This window comes from Thermothielavioides terrestris, chromosome 3 (genome assembly GCF_000226115.1).
Source record: "Thermothielavioides terrestris NRRL 8126 chromosome 3, complete sequence".
Classification (NCBI taxonomy): domain Eukaryota; kingdom Fungi; phylum Ascomycota; class Sordariomycetes; order Sordariales; family Chaetomiaceae; genus Thermothielavioides; species Thermothielavioides terrestris.
In genome coordinates, this window is record NC_016459.1 from 317841 (window position 1) to 333459 (window position 15619).

The 15619-nt window shown below is 47.4% G+C and overlaps 2 protein-coding genes across 2 annotated transcripts; one reads left to right on the forward strand and one right to left on the reverse strand.

The window, feature by feature from the left end:
• Nucleotides 1-456: 456 nt before the first annotated feature.
• THITE_2144844 (uncharacterized protein) lies at nucleotides 457-1586 on the forward strand (the record flags this gene model as incomplete). The annotated part of the gene is made up of 2 exons (XM_003653770.1): nucleotides 457-955; nucleotides 1039-1586. The coding sequence occupies 2 exons, from the start codon at nucleotides 457-459 to the stop codon at nucleotides 1584-1586; spliced, it is 1047 nt and encodes a 348-aa protein (XP_003653818.1).
• A 1229-nt stretch (nucleotides 1587-2815) lies between these two features.
• On the reverse strand, nucleotides 2816-5652 carry THITE_118127 (uncharacterized protein; the record flags this gene model as incomplete). Its single annotated transcript, XM_003653771.1, has 5 exons — nucleotides 2816-3475; nucleotides 3514-4440; nucleotides 4506-5078; nucleotides 5161-5223; nucleotides 5263-5652. The coding sequence occupies 5 exons, from the start codon at nucleotides 5650-5652 to the stop codon at nucleotides 2816-2818; spliced, it is 2613 nt and encodes an 870-aa protein (XP_003653819.1).
• Between the last annotated feature and the right edge of the window lie 9967 nt (nucleotides 5653-15619).

Genomic DNA, 15619 nt, shown 5'->3' on the forward strand with positions numbered 1-15619 from the left:
GCGTACAGGAAGATTGGATCTTGATACTTAAGAGCTGCCAACGACGTGCGCCGGCCAACGAAAGGCGATGGGCTCCCAATCATGTTGATCACTGTTGCCCGAACAATGGCGAAGGAACCAAAGTCCAGGTCGGCCACTTCCCCTTCAGACCGGGCGGAGGAAAGCGCTGCCGGCCGTCAACGGGCTGCTCAACTGGAACAAGCCTCCTGTGTCTCGTCTGAGGTTCTCAGGCATTGCAGGCAGTCGCTCAGAAATCGGCTTCATTGATGAATCCCCGCGCATCCTTCATTCCCAAACTTATCGCGAAATCCCTCGCCAGTTACCTCTCACTCCAACCTCACTCCCTCCTCACAAGGTGGAAATTCTTCCTGGGTACTAGAAAACGACTTGTTATGGCATTGTAAGAGCCACTTACTCCATCACTCTATTACTTCTCACCCCTCCTACCCTGTCATCATGCCACCCATGCCGCAATGGCAAGCCATCTCCGGCTCCGCGGCCGAGGCCGACCTCGCCGCGAGCTCGCCTTTTGACGTCTGCGGGTTGAGGGTACTGCTTCCCGCTCAGAACGGTTCGTTCCGCCGCCTGTGTCCAGGAGACGATGTATTTGACTGCGTTGCATCCCTGGCCAGCCTGGCCCTCGACCTGCTCGAGTGCAAATCCAGCATCCTTGCGCTCAAGGCCATCACACGCGATGTCGCCAAGGTCAGCCTGGAGGTGCCAGGGCTGCGCAACCTCGAGGAGACAGACATCGAGCCTACGATTCTGGAATATCTTGGGGCCATCCGCACCAGCTTTCCGCATGTTGTCGTGTCCAACCAACATGGCATGGAAGGGAAAAACGGCCGCACCCACAAGAAAGACTGCCAGGATGCATTCCAGCCTAAGTCAGCTGCAGTCATCGAGCTCAACGCGACGGTAAGAGGATATCCTACCGACCCTCGAGCTTTCCTAGGTAACCGGCTCTCCCACTCACACCTCGGCAGCTCGTGAAGTGGCTAGCTGATGCCTTGACGAACATGAGATCAACTGGATCAGCAAAGAGCACTCGCCGCTTCCGCAACCTCCACCTTCGCCTGTCCATTACGTTGGCCCACGAACTTGTCCACATTTTCGTTCTCTTCCTCGTGCGCATCGGAAGCGAACACACTCCACCCCAGGTCAGCTTCGGTCCGTTCGGAACCAGGACGGTGGGCGAATCCGGCCGTTCTTGGGAGTCCAAGTTGTTCGGGGGCTACATCGACATGCGTCACAACACCGAGGGCGTCGAAGCCATCGCATTGTGCGACGAGACGAAGCAAAACTGCTGGCGGATCAAGACGGTGGTCATTGACGATCTCCTGGTCCGCAACTTCAACCGATGGCTTCAGCCGGGAGTCCCGCTCAGCGACAAGGAGGAATATCCCCAGGGCCAGGCGACAGAACGGTTGACGGGCCTTCAATGGAAGGTAAAATACGACGACGTTTTCCCGCCGCTGCCACCGACTGCTCAAGGCGCCCAGAAACCTGGCCAGGAGGCTCAGGAGCTCAGCCCGGCCCAGATTGCGGAGCTCACTGCGGGTAAGATCATGGACATGCCCCAGTAAAACCTGAGCGGGCATGACTTGCGTGCGTTTGCTCTCGATCCGGTTCACACTCGCCTCCGCCAAGTTCGGAAAGGCTGAGGGCTTAAAAGACTGTCGGCGGCAGCTCTCTTTATTAGCCTGCCCGGGCCATACTTTATTAAAACGCCCTACGGCGACTGCCTCCGTCATGTAAGTCTGAAGCCACGAAGGGTTGGCAGCCCGCTTCGCGGGCTGTCCCATGGCTTAGGTACTTACAGTTACCACTGGTTACCCGCCTATGGCACTATACCGTGCCCCTGTTCCCCCCAGTGCTTGTGTGTACCTGCGGAATGCGCCCAGTGCCACCGGTGCCTACGTTGTGCCCAGGGTGTGCCCCCGGTGCCGCCCGCGGTGACGGTGCCCTGCGTACAGCTCCCCAAATTGCCCACCTGCATACGGCCCCCCAAGTTCGACGAAACGGGCGTGTGGCCTACGATGCAGGCGCGTTGAGAAAAAAGAGGGAAAAGGATAACGAAACAACTGGGGAAGGAAACCTTGGAAACAGCAATTGGAAAACGATAAGGTAACAATCGAACCAATCAAAAGCAGTAACAGAGCCTTGATTACTCAGTACACAGTAAGGGGGCATGTCCCCCTGAAGGTAAGCGGTCCCTCCACCTCAAGTATAAATACAACCCGCTCCTGCGTATCGCCCACGCCGCGCCCCGCAACGCGTCGTGAGCTATCCCTCCTTCTGGCTGTCCAACTTGCCGGAACTCACCTTTCCGGCTGGGTGACGACCGAGGTATGGGCCCCTATTTCGGCCCGATGCGCTCCACTTGCTTCTGCGGTGCGCCAGCGGCGCTCCCGGGCACCATAGGTGTTGACCCCCGCCGCTTTATGTGCGTCGCGGCGGCTAGAGGCCCACCCTTCTGGCGTCCTCCCTCTGCTCTTGATCCTCCTTGTAACACAATGGCGAAGAACAAGAAGAGGGGGAGAGGGATAGAAAGGAAGAAAAGGAGAAAGGAAGAAAGAAGAAATGAAGAAAGGAAGAAAGAAAAGAAAAGAAAGATAGGAAAGTAAGGGGGGAAAAGGAAAGAAGAGGCTTAAAAAAACAGAAAAAAAAAAAAAAAAAAAAAAAAAAAAAAAAAAAAAAAAAAAAAAAAAAAAAAAAAAAGAAGGCAAGAACAAAGAACAACATATTCACTACATTCCCACATGGCTAACCCTCACAGGCATCATCACCCCCATCCCGCTCCCAGCCACACCGTTCACCACTTCACCACCCCGGCCCCTCCCATAGCCCCAAGAGGCTCCACATCGCCGCTGCGCACGACCCGGCCCAGCCCGATGCGCACGCGCGGCAGCCGCTCCATGCAGCCGACGCTGCGCGTCGGGATGCGCAGCACCGTCTCGCGCACCAGCGTGCCCGTCGCCAGGTCGAACGAGCAGGCCAGCGCCCGCTTCATGCCGCCCTCGGACCCGCCCACCACCAGCACCGTCGGCGGGCGCGCCGCGTAGAAGAGCGTCGCCGTCATGTTGAGCGTGTCGACCAGCGTGAAGGGCTTGAGCGCGCCCATCGGGCTGCGGGACATCTTGTGCAGCGAGGCCGGCGTGGGGTGGTGCTCGCAGAACCGCGGTGCCGCGGTGGGAGTGGCACAGGCTGGGCAGGGCGCGGTTGGGTCGAGAGGGGTGACGGGGTAGGTTGGGAGGAGGGTGTCCGCTTCGTCGGCGGCGGCGGCGGGGGCGCGCTCGTAGTGCGGCGGGCCCTCGGTGTGGCGCGACAGCGGGGAGCCGTAGGCACTCCAGCGCAGGCGGCGATGGCGCACGGAGCGCGTGCCGAGAAGCCGCTCCTCGATGAGATCCAGCGGCACGTAGCCCTCGATGCCGAAGAAGCAGGGCTCGACCTCCCAGAGCTTGCCGGTGTACAGCTGTGAGATGTAGTAGGGCGCCGGGAGATGAAGAGGACCAGGGTGAGGACCGTCAGGGCCACGCCCGCTTTGTACTTCTTCTTTACCGAGTCAGGGGTGCTGTCGGAGGTCGGGGGGATGTCCAAGCCGAAGGGATTTTGGGGCAGGCTATTTGTATACTGTGTTTGTTCGCGTCTGGCGCTGGCGGCCAGGATGAGCCCGATGATGAAGATCCACGGCGAGAACGTGATGGTGTAGAAGCACACCAGGCGCCGGATCGTGAGTCTCCTGCGGACGCGCACGCTGCTGAACATGGACCACTGGATCTGCGCGCCGTAGGCGCCGTCAATGACGACCGTGTCGTTCTCGCCGATGGCGCACACCTGCGTGTCCAGGTAGATGTCCCACAGGCTGGCCTCGTACTTGTCCTTCATCAGCTCCCAGCTCTGCTCGGGCTCCTCCGGTAGGAGGCAGATGAGCCGCTCCATGAGCCGGTCGCTGTCCTGCGGCAGCGAGAGCCGCGCGAAGGCCTGGAAGGCCGAGTCGGACCTGTCGATGGGCGGCCGGCTGCGCAGCAGGCCCATGAGCGCGTAGCTGCGGTCGCCCCGGTATTTCACCTGGAGGCTGCGGTTCATCAGGCACTCGAGCGCGATTTTGACCAGCTCCAGCCGGCTCAGGTGCAGGTTGCTGTAGTGTTCGATCAGTTGGCGCGACGTCAGGGGGTCCGGCCAGGCCACAGAGGGGAAAACGGCCTTGCGGATCTCGCGGAACTCGATGTGTAGCTCGGGCTCCCGCTGATTATCGGACTTCCGCATGCCGCATTGCATGACCGTGACCGAGTCCCCCTTGCTGAGCAGAATCTCGGGCAGCGTCCACACCCGCCGGCCCCAGACCCGGAGCGCGCCATCGTCCCATGGGCGATCTATGTTGCCCGCCACAACGATAACATGCTCAGCGGCGCGTACAATGTCGCTGATGCTGTATGTCTACGTGCAAGGGGTTTCGTTAGCGGAGTTGTCTTGTCCGATGGATCGGCTTCGGGGCGCCTTACGTCTTGGTTCATCAGCCGTTCCCTGTCGCACTCATCCACCTCGTGGACAACGCCATGTTCGTCGGCAAGCTCGTTGAAGGGCATGCAGTTGGCCGACAGCCAGAACGCCTTGGTTTTTTTCTCCAGATCTTCGGAACTCGGGCTGAAGTACGTTTCAGCCGCCTTGGTGGCCATGGCTAGCAGAGCCTCCAGGTCTGACTTTCGGTCGTCGTTCAGGGCTTCGTTCTCGTCTGGGATGTGGTAATGCTCGGACGAGAAGGCTACCAGGACGTAAGGCGTGAGGTCATCTGGGCGGACGGGAAGCCGCTCATAGCCGACCATTTTCTGTCCGTTGTTCTCGACCTCGACAAGGTAATTTAGGAAGCGCGGACGGAAGGTGCGGTAATTGGAGATGGCGGCCGTCCTGTTGTCGGCCTCCTGGGCTTTCAGCCGGCGAAGCACCGCCTCGCGGTTCTCGAGCATGTTGCGCGCCAAGCGGGGATAGCGGAGCCCGCTGTACAGCAGAGGCAGGTACTTGGTCTTGTCTTTGCGCTCGTTCGGCGAGACCGCGCCCGAGATTAGACTCAGCACCCACTGGCCGCTCACGTCAGAACCGTCAGAACCGAGACTCGCGGATAGTCATAGTGGCACTTCGACCACGAAGACTTAGACTTACACCGAAGAGAAAAAGCACCACTGTCACGGCCCACATGGGAATCACCACCAGCCAGTCCCGGGGCTGCAACTCGGAGATGTCGCCCCTCCGCTACCGGTCCACGAGGCGGAAGGGAAGGTTCGCGAGGCGGAACCAGATGGAGGATGCATTGCGGATAGGCGTGCGCCTCCAGGTGGCGTTAGCGTTCTTAGGAAAGAGTCGGCACAGGGAGTTGGGGGCCTGGACGTAGAGCCGCCTGATCTTGCCCGTAAAGGGATCGATATAGCACTCGAACGGTCGCTCGTATATCTTCTCGCCTCCCAAGCCATCGATAACCGTAAAGGGGCTTGGGTTGGCCCGGTACTCGAGACCGCCCAGAAAGTAGAGGTGCGGGCTGGAAAGCCAGCGCCACAGGTAGCCGCCGGCAAAGAAGTAGGACCACCAACTAGGACAGTCAAGCTCTGGGTTCAGGTACTCATAGTGGCCCGCTTCGGGCGGCTTTGTCTGGGCCATCAGTGATATGCCGCCGAGTTCGGCTGGGGAGGCGCAGGCTACTGATGTCCGGACGGCTGGCTTCCAGTGGGGCCTGCTGGCCTTCAGAAGGGGTCGGGGCCAGGCCCGGGGCAGGGGCTTGGTCAGCTTGTTAGCAGTCTATAAGTCAGGGCTCTGGTTGCCGTCATCGCTAGGTATTTCCTGCTTGTCTTACTGTTAACGGGTGCTAGAGGTGCCGTCGTCGATGCCTGGTAAGGAAACAGGGCGTTGAGCTTGTTCATATACTGGTGGTATCGCTATTAGTCCAGGTGGATATTTCCACTGTGAGGCGAAGACTGGCTTCCACTTGATGACATACCGGCTAGGCAAAAGAATAGGACTCAGAAGAGATTGATGTAACCTGGTTAGCAAGCACTCAGCGTGCACAGTGGCCAACCTGAGCGTCCTAAGTAGCAGGAAGAACAGAGCCTGCTGACCCCAGTCAGCCTTGGTCGGGCTTTCACAAACCCGGTATTTATGCCCAGGAGGCGCGCAAGACGGCCGCTGAAGATGGGACAAGGCTGTGGCTCTTTACACTACACCAGTTGGTAGCGACGGGGGGCTGTGGCAGGACCCTGCGGGTTAGTCAACAAATTACCGTAGCGGGAAAATGTGGGAGGCATCAAGGCTAATTGGCCTTGAGCCACAACCAACTACCCGAGGGTTGAAGGAAAAGTGGGGATTTTCGCAACCCTCTCTCCTTCCAGGAGAGAGGGTCACAAAATCGTAGGACACCACCCTTTGAATAGGACAGCCCTACACCCAATTTTGTATATAAACGCGTCCTGGCCCAAGGTATCACGACCGCATCAACACCTGCACAACCACGTCAATTTGAACCCAGTAGACATTATCGTGATACTTTTCTTAGTATTTCGAATCGCCAACTATACTACTATTAGCCTACCCCACCGAGCTACTTAGCGTCTATATAGCTCGCTAGCTACTCTGGACGTAGGTATACTATATAGCTAGCTACCTTTGTAACCGCTCTACGCCTAGTATTCGCGATATAGCTAGGAGGTTTAGCTATAGTAAGACCTCTATTACTAAGCATTTCAAGGCCCTTTACGATACTAGCTTACTAGCATTGAATACCCGTTATATCGCTAGGTAGCCGTATACGCTTACTAACGTAGAAGACTATGCCCTCGATATATATACGTAGTAGCTATCTACCTTAAGATCCTTACTAGCCTAGGATCTTATTAAAGGCGCTATAAATCGCCTATAGGTATATTGTAATCCTCCTATAGGCCCTATTAGCTATAGCTAGTAGGTACGTTAGCGGTTCGATTATCCTATATACTTCTTAACAAGTAGGAAGCTAGTAGAGGCTATACGACTGTCCACCTAGTAAGAGATCGATATACTAAACGAGTTTTTCGACTATTTTAAAGATACTATTGAGAAATATAATATTATAGTAGCTAGTTGTTGGAATATCGACGAGATAAGCTATCGCTTAGCGATATTAAGTAGGAAGTTCTAGATCTTAGCTATTAAGATAAAGAAGAATAAGAAGGTAAGGGGCTGTTCCTTGATATCAAGGGTCTTACTATCTATTTACTATACTATTTTCTTAGTTAGAGTTCCCCGACCTCTATAATAGGGAGTTAATAACCCTGATTAGCTATAGCAATGCTATTAGCGATACTATTCCTATATATAACATCTTTAAGTGCTAGCTAAACGAGAATTAGGAGGTCGATAGCCTTAATAGCGATATCCGCTTTAACGTCTTAGAAACTACGTTTAATAACTATACTATTATAGCTAACTAGATCTAGTACTTTAATAAGTATTCCTTTAGGCACTATCCTATCGCTAAGGCGTATAAGCTTATATTTAAAGAGTAGTTTAGCTATAGTATATATAACTTCTAGAGCCCTAATAATATAGTTGAATCTAAACAGAATAATATATTTCTAGAGGAGTATATCTATTGCCTATTAGTGATAGATAGCTTCTTAGAGCACTATATATTAGATATCTAAAATACTGCCTTATATATAACATTATCATTGTCTTCCTACCACTATATTCATTATATAAGATATAGCCGATAGATATAGGCGTATTCCAATATATTAAAAGCGTATATTAAAGGCGGCTTCCCTATATAGTTCGCTAAGGTAAGCTAACCTTTATATATATATAGTTTGTTGAGAGCTTCTGAAAGATCTTAGATATAGGCTTCAAATATAGTAGGATCATTACTAGCTTTACAAAGTTAGGGATATTCCTATCGAACTATACCCTTTATATTAGTAAGCTCGAAGATACTAACCTTAAAACTAACATTGTAGTATATCCTTCGTTACGTTTAAAGTAAGATCGCTAAGAATTAGGTATTTAAGGCATTGACTGTCTTTAAAACAAATATAATAATGTATTTAGCTCTCTAATATACCGTTATATCGAAGATATCGCTACTACAATGCAAAAAGGTTAGTTTATATAGGAGCACCTTACTATATTTATAGCTAATAAAAATAAATAGCTATTATTATATACTTCGAAGTAGGCTAAAGGGCGTTTAGTCCAACTATTTAACGTAGTTATTAGTAGTATATCCGTCGAGGATATCTACTATATATAAGCCGCTTATAATCAGAAATATATAAAGGCTATTATTAAACAATCTCGTAAAGTAGTAAAGAACATTGTATACACTAGGGAGAAGGAGCTTAAAAAGGAGTAGATAGAGTGGAAAAGGATACTAAGTAACAAGGTTATAGGCAATGGCTATCTATAGATAGCAACCTTCGAAGAATTCCTTAAGAAGACTAGCTAGATCAACGACTTTATACCTCTTAACCCTAACGACTATTTAATCTTTAATAAGTAGTATAATAAAGATCCTCTAGCTAAGCCTATCTTCTTTATCGATATAGGCAAAGAACTAGATACTAGTAGGCTAAAGCAACTGCTATATAATTTCCTAGTACTAGAGCTATAGCTAACGTAGAGCTATATCTAGGTAGGCGATAAATAGGAGCTACTTACCTACGAAGATAACAGCTTCTCCTAGATATAATCTAATAACGATAATATTAACGATAATAATAACGATAATAACGAGTTGCCTCTACTATAGAGAAGCATTTACAACGGCGAAGGCGCTTGCAAACTAGTATATAATAGGATTAGTAAGATTATTACAAAGTAGTAGGCATATAAGGCGAAGAAGTATATAACGTAAGATAGTATAGCTAGAGAGGATTATACTATAGTATAGTCTATAGTATAAGAAGCTCAATACTAAGATTCTATAGCTAGGGAGGATTATAATAGCTTACTACGTATATAGATACGCCTAGATAGCAATAATAAGCTAGTATCTATAGGTTTAGCCGCCTCGTAGTAAGTAGGTAGCAGTTAGAGGTATGTAGTCAAGGGAGTAGTCGAGGTACGTAGTTAGGGTATATAAGCTAGCGTTGTATTATATAATTATATTTCAATTTAATCTAGATTAGATTTTATTATATTTTTAAGCTTTTTAAGCTATCCTTTGTATTTGCCCGCATTTATAGACCTAATTAATTCGACGCGGTTGTAGATTATAATACCTTAGGCTAGGACGCGTTTGTATATAAAATTAGGTGTGGGGCTGTCCTATTCAAAGGGTGGTGTCCTACGATTTTGTGACCCTCTCTCCTAGAAGGAGAGAGGGTTGCGAAAATCCCCACTTTTCCTTCAACCCTCGGGTAACTATTAACGAGCACGGTAGGTGAAAATTAGCTATCTACTCACCCGCCGCACTGGCGCAGAACGGCTAAGAGCCTTGTTGACCTTTCCACCACCCATATACGCAAACACACGCATTTGGTAGATAGGACAGCACGCAGGGGGGCCCTAGATCCCTTATCTCGATATAGCCCAGATCTACACTCGTGTACCGCATCGTCAGGCAGTGCCAGAGCCTCGTCTCTGCGCCACTTTCTCACCGACTTCGCACCCCGCTCTTTAGGCACAATCGACTAGTCGTTGAAATGCGCGAGGTTGCGACAGTGTCACTCCGGCGCTTTCACTGCAACGCTCTTTCACTCGCTTTCTCGCTCACATAGCAATCGACTGCTCATTACCTAGATCCAACCTCTCCCTACAGACCGTCACCGGAGACGGCTCCGTTGCATAATGGCAAGAGACCCCGCTCAAACACGAGGCCAGCCCAATGCGGCGGAGCCACCGCCGATCCGGTTCAGGCGGTTTTGGAGGAACCGAGGTATGCTGCGCCGTTGGGCACCATCCACATGCCAGGAGCTTTCCCCGTTGTAGCTGACCCCTTGTCGTCCGGTGCGGGGGAGGGGAAAAGGCCAGCCCTTCCAGGGAGCCGCGTTTGCCCATATAGGTGAATTAAGGCTATGGGCGGGAAACGACCTGGACATCATCTAGGAGGGCCCAGTTCTGGCTGCAACCAGCTTCCAAGCTTGTGATGCGGTGACACGCAATAATAGTAGGCAGGTAAAATGGTGGAATGAATGATAATGCATTCAAAGTGGGGAGGCTCCCACCACTGCCAAGATATTCTTGGCAGTGTGTAGGGTGTATAGGCTATATAGGGCAAACCCTATATAGAGCAACCCTAACCTAGAGCTTAACCTAGAAGGGGTTATTATCTATTTATATATACAAGAGTATCCGGTATCAAGTGCTAGGCCCTAAGAAAAATATAGCAGTGCCCTTACTACGTTGATCTTTGTATTGATCTTCCTTCCTAATTCGGTAATTCATTCCTCTTAAACATCCTCCCCTTTCTCACGGTATTGCGCCGGTTCGGCGCCTTTGCGAGCATATGTACTACGCTATATATTCGGTGCTAGGCTAGCTACTACAATAGTTGAAGCCGTAGACGAAGGCGGCTCTACAATATGCTCAACTGGCATAGGTATCTTCTTAAGTGTTATAGGTTATAGCGCTATTATATATTTAACTGGGGCCACTGGTATAAGCACCTCCTATAAAGAGTTCCTCGTCGATAGAGCGGCCAGTATAGGCGCCTCTCGTAAAGAGGTCTTTATTGATAGGTCGGCTAGTATAGGCGCCTCCTATAAAGAGTTCCTCGTCGATAGAGCCTCGCTTGCATTCACTAGAGGTTATAGAGTAGTCGGTGCTACTTCCTTTCGAGGGTAGCTACATAAGCGCTTGGCGGGTACTATAGTGCCTATAGCTTTCCCTATAGCCTTGCTGGTAGCCTTACGTATAGGCTTGTCTACAGCCTCTACTTTCTTCTCCTTTTAGGGCTTCATATATAGTTGCTTAGCAAGTACCGCGGTATCTTCCTTCCTCTACATTGCGCCTATAGGCGGATCTATACCTAGGCGCTTTTAGTACTCTTCTACAACCTTAGGAGTATACCGTATCTTGTACAATGATTTCTAGGCGTTATAGTACGTACTAAGGTTCTTCTACTAAATCAAATACTTGATTTATATACTAGTAGTAGAGTGCCTAAAGATATACTCCACTTTGTAGTCATCGTTAAACTTATAATCTTCTAACTAGTTAGAGGCCTAGGAATCCTCTACTAGGCCTACCTTAGGCTCAATATAGCTATATAGATCCTCTCCTAGCGAAGTAGGTAAAAGGTGCTTTATAGAGATAACTAGGTAGATTCCTATATAGCTCGGAAGATCAAGCTTATATATAAGTTGGCCGATATAGCGCTTAATAGGAAATAATCTAGTACACTATTATAACAATTTCCAAGGTAGGTTGCTAGGTAGGTAGTAGCTATAATAGAGCCGAAGATAGACCTTGTCACTAGCCTCGAATTCGACCTAGCAGTAGCGACTATTGTAACAACGCTTAACTTATATAGTTGCGAAGTCCATTGCCAGTTGTACCTTACGGCACAAGTCCTCTTGTAAAGTAGGCAAGTCTACTAACGTAGCTACGTTTAGATCGGCTATAAATACGTCGAGTAGGCCCTATAGTTTAAAGCTATACAACTGCTTATAAGGAGTTGATTAAATAGGAGCCGAATAGGCGCTATTAAGGTTCTATTGTAGTAGAGGGATAATATCGACCTAGTTGCTAGTTAGAAATTCGAAAGTATAAAATCGTAGGGCGATTTCCATAGTTTAATTCTTATGCTCTACTAGACTATTTGTCTACAGATAGTATATAGTTATCATTAGTAGCTTAGTACTCTAATATTCCTATATACTAGTCTAGAGATCTAATATAAATTTGCGGTTGTAGTCGAAGATAATAGCTAATAGTATACCCTAGTCTAATAGAAGCAACTAGCATATAAGGACATAGCCCTAGTCCTTCGTAGAGTATCTGCCGTTGTCTAATAATAGAAGGGTCTATTTACTACTCTTATAGGATATAGTCATTATAGTATCGAAGCTATTGTAACTATCTAGTTGCTAAAGTAAGCCTTTTAATAGTATAGTCGGTAGGCTTAGGATAAAATCGATCGCGATAACTTATATCGGCAGTATATCGCTTAGTCGAATTGGTTGATACTCGCCAATTGGCTTCTAGCGATCCGTAGCATTGAGGCGGTATAATAGGCAATGCGCTATATACTTCTTGACTTCGTACGTTTTATTAACTATAGAAATACCGTGTAAGTCGTAGAGTATACGTTCTACGCCAAAGTGGTACTTAGCATCGTAGACCAAGCTAAGGACTTCCTTAATTATGCCAAATAGTATATAAAGAAGATATACGCTATACAGCTAGATATTGTAGATTAGGCTATCGATCATTGTAAAAGGTAGCCTAGGACACGAGAAAACTCCGCTACCTTCAGTGGATAGCGAGTCGCTATAGAGGTTATCGATAATAGCCTTATATTTAGAATCTTCTTTATAGGCTACAATGAACTTCTAGTAGAGCGAATCTTCTATATAGGCTTTGGCGAAGGCGAATATCACGTTGTCGAGCACTATAAGGCCCTTAGGGCGCTCAATAGGATCTTATATCGCCTTTAGACGGCTTAGCGTATCTAGTATAAAGTTGAGGCAGCTAGGCAGATAGTAAAGCCGAAGGTCGTACTCCGAGAGGTATATAGAGGTGGTGATAAGCCGTCGATTAGCCCGGTTAGTGGACAATATATTGAGCTAGGTCTATGTAACGATGCTGTATATAGCAGCGTGGTCTATAAGCACGTTTACTAATAGCCTAGCTAAGTAAATTATAGTATAGAGCTTCTTAATAGCCTATACTAGGTATACCACTTCCTGTTCAAAGGGCCTATACCGTATCTTAGCCTTTGTTAGGCATCGGCTAAGGAATATAACTAGGAGTACTTAATTCGAAGAAATTAGTATACTAGGCTCCCAGTTATAGCTATCTCGTAGATAGAACACTATTACGCTAAATCTACGCTCTAAGTAGCCGTTAATCTATATAAAGAGCTACTTATTAGAGTCGAAGTAGTATAAAATAGTAGGATCTTCCTTATATATCGCTACCTAGATCGCTTTAAAGGAGAGCTTCTTAGCTAATGTAGGTTCGAAGGTCGTTTTTATATAGTAAACAGTCCTCTTAGAAGGGTTACTGGTCTCGATATAGCCGTCCTCACGGCCTTTCCTTAGTAATACGATTTTACAAGCCTATAGAGGCTCTACCAACTACATATAGTATAGGATCAGGTGCTATAGAAAGCCTATAGCGCCAATATATTGCTCGAGTGCCTTAAGGGTATATAGAAAGGCGAGCTGTTTAAAGGCTTTGATTCGCTATATAGTAGTTGTAAGGCCTAGGCTATCGACGTAGAATCTAAGCAATTCTACATTTAGATATCCTATATATAACTTAGCTAGCGATAGGGCGATATTCTTATCTATAAAGAGGCTAAATATCGTATTTGAATAGCGTATATAATCCTTAGCATTATCTAAGTAGATTACAATATCGTCGATAAAGGCGCGTATATATAAGGAATAAGGCCTTAGGAGCTAGTCTATAATACGTTGAATATATACTAGTGAGTTATAGTAGCCTATCAAGTACACCGTAGGCTACTCAAGGCTACGTAGACTGATTAGGGTAAATCGATCTCGATATAGAGAATGAACACTAAACTAGTAGAAAAACAATATAGCGTCGATCGCTGTGATAAAGTACTTGCTACGCAATTCGGCAATGACTTCCGACTATAGAGGTAAAGGACAGTTGTTAAGTACCGTTATATAGTTTAGGCTTCGTAGATTGATTACAACTCGGCCTTTAAGCTCTCCGTTGTACCCTGGCTTCTAAACGATAAATACTAGATATACGAAAGGCGTAGCTTAGTTCGCCTAAGTTATACGGCCTTACGTGTACAGGCTGTCGAAGGTCTTGTCGAAGACCTTTTGGTCTTTCTTACTTAATAGATAGGATTAGGTATTAACCTTCTAGTTTTGCTAGCCCTCTATCAGAGGCATATATATCAACTCGTTTAGGCTCTGCTAGATAAGACCTTTATCCTTCTAGAAGTTAGGGTATCGTTCAACGACCTCGATAAAACGTTATACGGTGCCGAGATCCTTAGTATATATATATACACTGTCCTTAGTGACGATTTCGTCTAGGCTCGGATCTATATACAAGCCTAGTGTTAACTACTTCTCTAGTACAAATGGCTTACTAGCCAGTTCAAAGTCGTTGGCCTATACTAGTTGGAAGACGTAGTCGCTTATTAGCGTAGCAGAATCAGTATTGTTAAACTCGTTGGTAGAGACGGCTTTTACAAGGTTGATAGCTAAGGGTATCGATAACTTATCATAGCTATACTAAGCCACGGCTACGATATAGTCATCGAAAGCGAATTCGCTATTGATTAGTATAACCATAGTAGACTACGTTACTAAAGAAGGAGGTTCGATATCTATAGCCGCTGCTAAGGTAGCTATCGTAGCCGTCGCTATACTAGCTACCAATGTAGTTAGCGCTAATATCTAGGAGCAGGCTAAGAAACTACTATCTTCGTATTTGCAAATCTTACCTACTAGGTATCGCTTTAGGATCTTAATAATACTATATAAAGTGTTCTTGATAATAGCCACCTTCGTAGTCTTAGCTATAACTACGGCATAATATATAGCCAGATAGTCAAAGTGGAATATAAAGGACTAGCCTTTCAGGAGTAGCTTATATTCGACTAGGATCTTAGCCTCCTAATTCAGTAGAAGCATAATCGTATAGGTAGTCTTAACCTTCCAAACGTATAGAGCTAAATACGCATTTATAGCAAATAGAATACTAAATTTAAAGGCCTAGAGGTCAACCTTCTTTACGTTATAGTCGATTAGGGCTTAGTAGCTGTCTAGGAAATCATTATTGAATAGAAGGTTAGGTCCTAGGGAATCTACTACCTAAGCAGAGTAGGTAAACTTATACAAAGTAGGCTTGTCATCCTCTATACTGGTTAAGAAGATAGTAAAAGTAGCCTACTACGAGAGGGCTAGTTTCTTATCACCAACACCTATTACTTTGCCTTTGCAACGTTCGATAGAGTAGTTGAGTAGGTTTAACAGGTTATAGCTAATGATCGAGCGGCTAGCTCCTAGATCGAAGTATACTTCTAGTTTATCGCCGTCTTCCTTTATACGAGTAGTAATACAGAAGTACGTGTAATTGCCCAATGGGCTATCGATACTATCATTCAACTCCGGAGCTAGGGCTTCCTTGATTTAGTAAGCTATAACTTCAAAGGTCTCTGATCTATGCTAGGTAGCTAATTCGCCTATAGATTCCACCTCTATAGCCTCCGCCCTAGGCTCTGCTAGGCAGTGGAAAACACTATTCTTTATATCCTTATAATACTTTAGATATCGGAATAGAGCGTTATATAAGTTTAGAACGGTGGTATAATAGCTATATATACAACGTTTGGGTATAGCCTAGTTAGCTATATAATTCTTCTAAGCCTGCCTTAGGCCTATACCTTTATAGGTTTTAACGTACTATCGCACCTCCTATTTAGCCTAAAAGGTCTTATAGTACT